This window comes from Bactrocera neohumeralis, chromosome 6 (assembly GCF_024586455.1).
Source record: "Bactrocera neohumeralis isolate Rockhampton chromosome 6, APGP_CSIRO_Bneo_wtdbg2-racon-allhic-juicebox.fasta_v2, whole genome shotgun sequence".
Classification (NCBI taxonomy): domain Eukaryota; kingdom Metazoa; phylum Arthropoda; class Insecta; order Diptera; family Tephritidae; genus Bactrocera; species Bactrocera neohumeralis.
Genome location: NC_065923.1, coordinates 55592356 through 55602811, shown reverse-complemented (window position 1 = coordinate 55602811; position 10456 = coordinate 55592356). Strand labels below are relative to the sequence as shown.

The 10456-nt window shown below is 34.5% G+C and overlaps 1 protein-coding gene across 1 annotated transcript; it reads left to right on the top strand.

Moving 5' to 3' along the window:
* Positions 1 to 918: 918 nt before the first annotated feature.
* LOC126762340 (protein commissureless 2) lies at positions 919 to 9678 on the top strand. The gene is made up of 2 exons (XM_050479043.1): positions 919 to 1823; positions 8581 to 9678. Exons 1-2 carry the CDS (start codon positions 1331 to 1333, stop codon positions 9174 to 9176), a joined length of 1089 nt encoding a protein of 362 aa, XP_050335000.1. The 5' UTR covers positions 919 to 1330; the 3' UTR covers positions 9177 to 9678.
* The last annotated feature ends 778 nt before the right edge of the window (positions 9679 to 10456 follow it).

Sequence of the window (10456 nt, the reverse complement as noted above, 5' to 3'; positions counted from 1 at the left end):
AAATAATGCTCTTGTTCTTGGTTGCGTGTGTGCACAAAAGGCCTAGTGAAACATTTCCCAGCCAACTAACCATCCATCTATGAAGAAACGCTAGAAGACCGAAACCGAAGAATGGAAAGATGGGCCTCGTTGTTGTTTGTTGATGCGTAACCGAGCGGCAAATGAGCAAGAACAGACGGTAGTAAACGCACTCGCCCAATGCGGCCCTAAGCAGCCGTTCTAGGGATGAAGGTATGTACGGCGGAAAGAGCAGTTAAACCGACAGAAATCCATTTCCAAAAGAAAATTAGGCCTTTGTTGTAAATTCACCGTCACAAAAAAGAGAAAAAAGAAGTAAAGACATGGCAAAGGTACAGTAGAAATGTTGAGCAAAGCAAGATAATTGACGAAGAACAGGTAGCCGGTTTGCCCTGCTGAGCACTGACTGTGAGTGGCATGTTAAGCGGAGAGCGAACGCAATGGTGATCATGAGAGATCGCAGTTTACTTTCAATCTACTACAATTTACGCTCATCCCTAAATAAAAGCAGCAGCAGCAAATTACTGCCAAACTTCCTCATGTTTTTTTCATGATTTTGTATGGCATATCCTTAATAAAAGAAATGAACCAATTCGTTTTGCATTCAATATCTTTTGTACTGGTTGTAGAATTTAAAGTTTACGCTGTATTTAGCGATGCCGCGTCGGCGTGAGCGCACCGCTCAACGCTTTTATTTGGGTAACGCCGCCTGCTAAAATAATTATTCTCAAGCTACCGCGAAAGACACTGAGTTTTGAAGTCTCTACATTGATAGTGCATTTTGAGAAGATCAACGTTTCGGAGAGACTTACTCTAAGTAACTGAGAGTCATTACAGTATTGAGGTTATCTCTTGCCGCTAGTGCGGAGTAACTTATGGCTGCGTATCTGCGTTGCGACCAACAGTTTAAACAGAGATTGTGTTAGCGACGGACGTACTAGACGAGCTGCTAACTGCTTTTAACACGCGAAGTGAAATAAAAAAGTGTACTAAAAGTCGTAAAGTATAGCAATTCAGTCGCGTCTTAACAAAGAAAAGCAAATTAAATAAAGCGTGTCAGAGAAAAAAGAAAACGCAACTTACTTCGGGAGAAAGTTAAAGAAACCCACACTGATAAAGTAATTACACATGAGACACAATTTATAAATCGCAAAAACCACAAAACAATAAAAATAAATAAACAGCCGCCACATAGAACACAAATCATTGCTCTTTGTGCAAAAAGAACAAAAAACCAAGACACAACAAAGTCGTCGACCCAAGAAAGTGATATCACACCTTCATTCCGAGTGTACGCCGTATAAACGCTAACATGGAAGGTCTCGCACGCTCATTGAATTTCGAGCTGCCACACGAACTGCCACCCCTGGACAAATACGCGCAACAAATACTTGAAAATAGCAAAACCATTATAGTTCCTGCCACGCCCACCGCGCCCACCGTACAACTACCTACGTCCACGTTCAGCACATCCAGTGATTTTTTGCAAAGAATCGGCGCAACGCTCCTCAATTCCGTACAATTGAAAAAATACGTTAAATTCGACAATTCACCGGTTGTTGGGGCTTCCCTGAGTGGCAGGGCAGACGATATGGATATGTTCGGCATGCCGCCGCCACCGAATCATGTGTCGATCGATTCGTCCGGCTTTGATGCCGTGGACGAGCTGCAGCGCCAATTGGAGTACGACAAGTTCATGAACGAGGTGTGGATCGGCATTGTGCTCACACTGGTACTCACCTCAATGGTATTCTGCGTCTGCTCCTGCTTCCTCTACCATCAGTTCCGCACGTGGAAGAGAAATTGTAAGTAAAAGCGAAAACAAATTAAATGATCCTTAGGAGTAACAGTTGAAGTCAATTTGAAAAAAGAGCTTAAAGCGCAAAATGAATTGGTGTCACAAATATTTCGAGTGTCGATATTATATTCGTAAATAAAACTCAGTAGCTTCAACCTGCCATAACAAATGATTATAAAATGTATATTTTAGTTATATGTATGAATGTCATTTTCTGTTTTTTTTCTGTACTTTGCTACAGATATAAAGTTTTCAACTATTTTTCCCGTTTAATCATTATTTAGTTATATTATTAAACCACATTCTTTTTTTTTAAATTGCATAAAATATTTATTTATTATATTTCTTTTAAATTATTACTAATTAATTTTCCCTTTTTATTTACACCCATTTTCTTACCTTAAGTGCCAAAAGTTTAATTATATTTTGAAAGTCTCTTTGTAAATTCCATAATTGATTTTCGTTAAGGCGATAAGCTGTTTTGGAATTATTATGTAACCCCAAAAAAACTAAAATCAAAAATTTAAAGTTAAACAAATTAAGTGATCATTGCAAATAAAATTAAATAAAATTCGTATGGTATTTGTTGCCCTTATAAACTAAATATATATCGGTTTACATTTTAAAATATTTTTTTTTAATTAGTACTATTGAATTTTATTTTATTTATTAGCTCATTAGTTTTTTTTCATATAATCCATTTAATTTTTTAATCACTTTAATTTCATATATTATTTTTAATTGATATAGTACTAATATTACATATTATTACAATTTTTTTTTTTAATTTTGCATTTATTTTATATATACATACATTTATAAATTAATATTTGTATATTTTACTTTCTCTATATTATCATTATTAACACTATATATTTGGATTAATTTATTTAAATTTAATTTTGATTTTATTTGTTTTTCAACTTAAATTTATTTTAGTTATTATATTTTTATCCAGATAATTTAAATCAGCTGAACCTTACTTAATTTTAATATCAATTAATAATAATAAAAATTAAATTAACTTAATTTAAATAATAAAAAAATTAATAATTTACTAGTCAATTTAATTAATATTATTTAACGTTACATAATTTTTTTTTTATTAATTAATAATATTTAACGTTACATTACAAACTAAATTCAAACATTTTTTTAGTCAGCAGGATTTATTTATTTTCTCATACCTCCATTCGGTTAATTTGAGTTCATCGCGTATTTTCACTTCATATTGAGCTTAACATCAGGCATTTACTTGTGTGTGTGTATGTTTTACCAATTTGTACGCACTTTTGCAAGTCTGCGTCTCACCTTGGGCTTAAAAAATCAACAAAAACAACAAGTCGCCTATCGACACTTAAATACTTGTACCATATATATACATATATGTACATAAATATGCATATATTACATATGAATGTATTATATGTATGTACATATGTATGTATGTGTATTCATTGAGTATCAATGTTTGTCCAACTGCAATAGGCATTGAAAATCCAATATTTATATTGACAATCGACGGTTAGCTGCATGCACTTTATGTGCACGAGCACACATACACACTTGTAAATATATATATATATATATATATGTATATATATTTACCCAGAGACATAAACTTGGCATGCGGCTTAATGCCAATATGTGCGAGTGTATGCCAGCTTACTGCGGTGCTAACGCAGGTGTGCCTATTTGCCAAAGATTTCTCAACATGCATTTGTACATATGTAAGCATGTATGTGTGTTGCGCGCGTACGCAAATACGTCTTTGCCATTTATTTTGCTCACTCAATTGGTTATAAGCCATGACCATATACAAATATACATACATATGTACATATTTAAGTGCGACTAATAAAGCCAAGTATGCAAATGCTTACTGCGCCTTGCTTTTGGTCGCATATTCGTAATAAAACGCGAACTTTTTTCAAAAATGGTCAAAAGTGAAATTAATTGAATGATTAACGCGGCTAAAGTGCGACGTGCCTTCGAAGAAGTTCTTAAGCGAAAGTCAATATAACAAGTAAGAAAGGGCTATGTTCGGGTGTGACCGAGCATTTAATACTTTCGCAACTGGCATGGATTAAAACCAAGGAAGTAACAGGCCAGATGCCAAACGTCAACTAGACCATCGGAATCCAAACAACTTTACATTCATATGTACATAAACCATATGTATGTATGTATAACTCATAGTCATACACCGATCCACATATCCGGCATAAGGTCATAGTTAATATTATCAGGAAATTATTATACCCTGAACAGGGTATATTAAGTTTGTAACACCCAGAAGGAAGCGTCGGAGACCCTATAAAGTAAATATATAAATGATCAGTATGTTGAGCTGAGTCGATTTAGCCATGTCCGTCTGTCTGCCTGTCCGTCTGTCCGTCCGTCTGTCTGTATATATACGAACTAGTCCCTCAGTTTTTAAGATATCGTTTTGAAATTTTGTAAACTTCATTTTCTCTTCAAGAAGCTGCCCATTTGTCGGAACTGCCGATATCGGACCTCTATAACATATAGCTGCTGTACAAACTGAACGATCGGAACCAAGTTCTTGTATGGAAAACTTTCACATTTGACAACGTATCTTCACAAAAGTTGGTACAGGTTATTTTCTAAAATAATAATGTAATATCGGAAGAAATTGTTCAGATCGGCTTACTATAGCATATAGCTGCCATACAAACCGAACGATCGGAATCAAGTTCTTGCATGGACCAATTTCACATTTGACAAAATATATTGACGAAATTTGATATATGTTACTTTTTAAGGCAACAATGTAATCTGCGAAGAATTTGTTCAGATCGGATTATTATAGCATATAGCTTCCGTATAAACTGAACACATAGTTACTAAAAGAAATGCACCTGTGAAGAGTATATTAGCTTCGGTGAAGCCGAAGTTAAATTTTTTCTTGTCCTCTCATAATTTCAATCATATGTAAAGTGAGGCAAAGGCTCTGGTATCCAGATTTTCGGTATTTGAGGTCTTGAGCAGTTTTGATTCGATTTGTACAATTTTTGGTCACAGATGGCATACTTACCTCAAAGGCACTATTCGTGTAAAATTTAATGTCTCTTGCGTATTCAGTTATTGATTTATCGCGCTTTTAGTAGGTTTTATGGTTATATGGGAAGTGCGCGGAGTTATGATCCGATTTTAGTCATATTCTCACAGTTGGTAGGGGTTTTATAGGATTTGTCTTGAGCGAATTTGGTTATTTTAGCTTTCAATGGTTTGGATATTATGACATATGAGGCTGCGCATTACAGTTCTATATCTTAATTTGGTATTCACTTATGCCACATGATAAGGCTTCGTTTAATGGTGTTTTGTGGGCGTGCCAGTAGTCCGATTACGCCCATCTTCGAACTCGTGCTCTCTTTTTTTCCAAGGAATCTGTGTACCAAGATACATATGTCAATTTAACTCAAGTTACATCTTGCACAGACGGACGGACGGAGTCACAGACATTCCTATATAACCCTATATCTCTCTCGATTAGTTTTAAGTGATACAAACAACCGTTAGTTGAACAAAAAAATGTGTACTCAACATGTTGCAAGAGTATAAAAATAGAAATGTGTCAATTATTCTTGTTTATCAATTTAGTGTTTGCTATTTTTATAGCCACAAACACTCTCACACATACACAGCTGTGTACTTATGTGTGTTACCTTTTTACACCAGCATTTCGATTCAGTTATGTTGTTTATGATTAAGATTTCCGATAACTTTCATTTGATTAGAATTTCCTGTGGTTGCTCTTATCAGTTTCGTGTGACGCAGTTTTTCGAATGGCAGACATTCCGAAAGCACGTAGGCGCTAACTGTTTTTTATGTGGGAAGGGAAGGCAAGTTTTGCAATCTGTTTCCATTTGTCAACAATTTGAAGGCTGTTGATGATTGTTTTGCACATTGTTTCGCATTTGTTTTCAATAATAATTGATAAATATTGACTGCACATATGTATATGTGTATATGTATGTATATGTGTGCATACATTTTATTAATTTGTATGTAGTATATGTATATATGTATATGTGTAAGTATGTATGATTGTCCCAGCAAACTAAAGATGTTCGCCATGGCTCTATGATGTTTGATAAGTATTTTAATTTAATTTATTTTTATTTTTGATAATATTAATCAATAAATATTGTTTTCATTTAAATTTTAAAGTGTTAAATGCTTTATTTAATTTATTGAATAATCAACAATGTATAAAAAAGACATTTGTATATTTTCTGAAAGCTAATTACTTTTCTCAACGGTGTTGTGCTGAATTTTACCATAAAACTGAAAAAAGTCGTAGACCAATTGATAATTAAAATTTTATGTAAAGCAAATCGTACCATAAGTGCAACTTGACATCATATGCCCAAAAATCTCAGCATTTCGATTCATTATTTTCGGGAACGACGAGGTCGTGAACACAGGTATATATAGTAGTTTTTGTAATTTTCCCCACATGCGATTCAAGTTGACTTTGCAAGATTTATTCAGCCTACAGTCAGTCTATTATTTGTAGCTCGATCGATCGCGAAAGCGATATTAGTGCATTGTCTCTCCAATAGAATCCTCACCACAACCCATTGTTCTCATTTTAACAATTTGCCAATTTGAATATCGAAAGTGAAAATAAAAATAAATACATACATAACAACAACTTTCTCAGTCACATAACACAATTTCAAATAAATGACCAATACTCATAAATTTCCACGCTTCATAAATCTCACTGCTCAAACAATCAGGCAGCGTTCAAGCTGTGATTTAACATTTAATGTGGGTATAGTGAGTCACATACATACATACATAATATGTACTCAGTGAAAGTACTGCTTTATGTACATATATTGGCATATCATTAGTCAGTAAATGGCTAATGAAACACATTTCAACATTTTTTGATTGCTGTAATAATATTGTGCAGTAATCTGCTCATTCATTCATATTATATTTAATTTATTTATTGGCATAAAAGCAGGAAACTTAACACTTTCAATTAATTTTGTGTTGTTTACATATTTTTATACCTTGAACCGGGTATATTAAGTTTGCTACGAAGTTTGTAACAGCCAGAAGGAAACGAACGTCGGAGATCCTTCAAAATACATACATACATAAGTAAATGATCATCGTGTTGGGCTGGATTATTGTAGCCATATCCGTATGTCCGTCTATCTGTGCAGACGCGAACTCATTCAACTTTGCACACATCCTTTTCTGCCTAGAAAGCTGCGCATTTGTCAGAAACGCCGATGAAGGACGACTATAGCAATTAGTTACCATATAAACTCAATAATAAAATCAAGTCTTTACAATCAAAACTTGTTTATATGACAATATAAGTATGTATCTTCATGAAACTTCGCAGATTTACAAATTCCGAACGAATTGTTCACATTGGACTGTAACTGCCATACAAACTGACTGATCAAAGTCAAGTTCTTATACATATGTATGTATGTAAACTTTGTTGTTTCTGAAGGGTATTATAACTTCGATGCAAGCGAATTTATCCTTTTTGTTTTGATACCGTTATTTATTTATTTGATATGTAAAATAAATTTAAAACTATAGCAGCAGACAAGTAGCTTCAATAAATTCTCGGATATTTGTGACATTCATACAAATATTTTGTGCATACATATTTATAAAAAATACACGAAAAGGTGATCAGTGTCAATATTTAAGCAGCTTAAAACTAATTAGATTCGTAATCATTAGCAGCAAAGTGTCAAAAATAGGTCAGAATTAATAATAAATACGAACTATATGAATTGCTAATTCATAAGCTGAAGTTTTTCTAGCAAAGTAAAATAACTAATTTTCGTATTATTATTTAAATTCACCGTTATTTGTGCAACTACATAAAAATGTAGAGCTTGGGAATGGTCTAAAAGGGGTTGCCGGTTTATTTTGCAATACTGACTTGAGTACGTTGACTTCAGCGCACGTCCGTATAAAGCGCGTTTTCTCTATGTTTATAAGGGTGATTCAAAAAAAAATTTAAAAAATAGGTTTCTAGACACCTCTAAGAAACACTCCCAAAAAACCTATGAGGTTCATCATTCATAATGATTTTTTTCATTGAGTTATAAAATTCATAAAAATAAAAAATTTTCCCAAAAATAATCAAACTTCAACCGTTAATATCTTTTAAACGGTTGGGTTAACGAAAAAATCGTTCTGACCTTTTTTGTAGAGCATTCAATTTCCTACAAAATCTAAGGAACAAGATATTTTTTCAAGTAGTTGGAAGCGAGATATAAATTTTTCTATCTGATCATAAGAAAAAATAAAAAACTGTATGTAGGAGGACCTTCTCGTTACAATTAAGAACTCATGCTTGGAGAGGCTTTCTTAGAGGTGTCTAAGAACCTATTTTTCCGAGTACCAAACGAAAAAAAATTTTTGATTCACCCTAATGTTTATGTTTATGAATGTATACTGATTTTTTTTAAATTAGTGAGAATAGTGGAGAATGCATAATAAACAGTATATAGGCATCTAATGCAATTTTTAGTTCAAATCTTTTCGATTATTAATTGCTGACTTGAAAAAAATACTGAAATTTTGACACAAAGTATTATTTCTGTGGACACTCTAACTTAATTCCTTAAAATTTTATCAATATACATATGTACATACATAAGTGCATTTATACTCTTTTACTAAACTTATTTATATTAAAAAATCCTATTCTTTTTCGTAAATAATAATTCGCTTCTACGCATTTCCAGACCGCAACACTGTGACACTATCCCGCAACGGACACGAAAGCGAAATTACGAAATTACACCCCGGCATTGACGATCCCGTGCCCGAATACACGCTCGTCTCCGGCTTGCCTTCTTACGAAGCTGCACTGGAGCTGCTCAATAAATCACCGCAGTCCTGCCTTATAGTGCACCCGAGCGTCTTCAGCGTGTTCCACGTAAATGAGAAAGCAACAACTAATGAGGAACAACCACCTTCACAACCAACAACGCCTCAGTCACAACTCGTTGAAGTGATGTCGCCATTATTGCCAACAATGATGAATGCCGCACAACAACAACGGCAGCATGCAACTGGAACCACAACAACAACGGGTATGGTGAGGGCCGGTAGAGCCTACGCTGTTTTGCCCACTTACGAGGAGGCCAATAGCCCACACAACTTGTTGCATGCAGGAACTGTCACTTTGACAACTGTCAATGAGAAAACGGTGAACGTATGCGCAGGAGAAGCGAGTGAAAACCACACAGTTCTTACTATGCCAACAACAACAACAACTTCAACGGTAGCCAGCACAATATCCAGTGACAGTGACAATGGTGCGACGCATAAAAACTAACTGCATCTCTAACGGTGGATTGTGGCAGACAAGTTCCGCAATTGTCAAGAGTGACTCCCGAGTATAGAAGTTTGACAGCTGTCAGTTTGACTGCACATCTACACACCGCAACTGTGATATTGTTTACCTTAACTGATTGTTGTTTTGTACTTAGACTTAGTAGTTATTTATTTATGCAGACAATGATTTTACTGTTCAGCGCGAAAATGAAATTTTAGCTGGAGAATCAAGAACTGTCTATTTATAAATGTCAAAAAAGTTTACTTGAAACAACTGTGATGCCTCCGCACAAATTTTAGTTTGATTTGAAATTTAGTTAAGCACGATTACCAGTTTCGATGTGGAGTTTCAATAATTGTATTATAAGTATATTATATTAAGCGATTTTTATATTTTTAACGCGAATGTAGTTATGAGAGGTGCATTCAAACCCATCCTAAGTATTTATTTTAATAATTAAAGAAGATAAATGTGAATTATTTAAATAGCAAAATAAGTTAAAGTACTGTGTTTTCCTTATATGTGGTAATTGGAAAGCTACCTATTTCAGGTGCGGATTCGTGACCAAACTATTTCTAAAATTGGAGTTCACCAAAGTATATGACACCGATTTGACCATTTATTTTGAAAAATCCTCTATGTGGCGGAATGGAAATGTGTCTCCGGGTTACTATTATGATTAATGAGTACAAAGCTCACACCCATTTTCACCTGAAAATTGTGACATGCACAAATCGATGGCTCGTAAGGGCTTTTAGTTTCATGGGCAATCGTAAAATTACTTATTTCATAGGCATCATTATTCCGCAGGAAGTACAAATTAACAGATATGTACATATATGTGACCTGGTCTACGAAAAGGGAGCTAACGTGCGAAAACTAGTTTTCTGGGAAACATCAGTTAAAAATAAACATCAATCTCATCTTCCATCGAATCAACTAAAAAGTGAAAATCGATTTTTTGACACCTAAGCCCCCTTTCCGTAGACCAGGTCACATACATATGTTAAACACCAAACGCTGTCGAATATCGGTTGTTATCACAAACGAACACAAGCAGCACGATCCGATTGTTTATTGTTTCCTTGTCATAGGTAGGGCTTTTTACGTGGCGTGGATGTTTCTCCTTCTCACTTTAGCTCATCTTCAAACGGATGTTCTTTGGCTACGCAGAGGATACTTGGTCACCCCCAAGTGAATGGCGCTCAGAGAACTTTTCTCACTTGCGTGAAATTCTAAACGTGGCTCCATCATCGATGGATGGATGATTGGACCTTTGT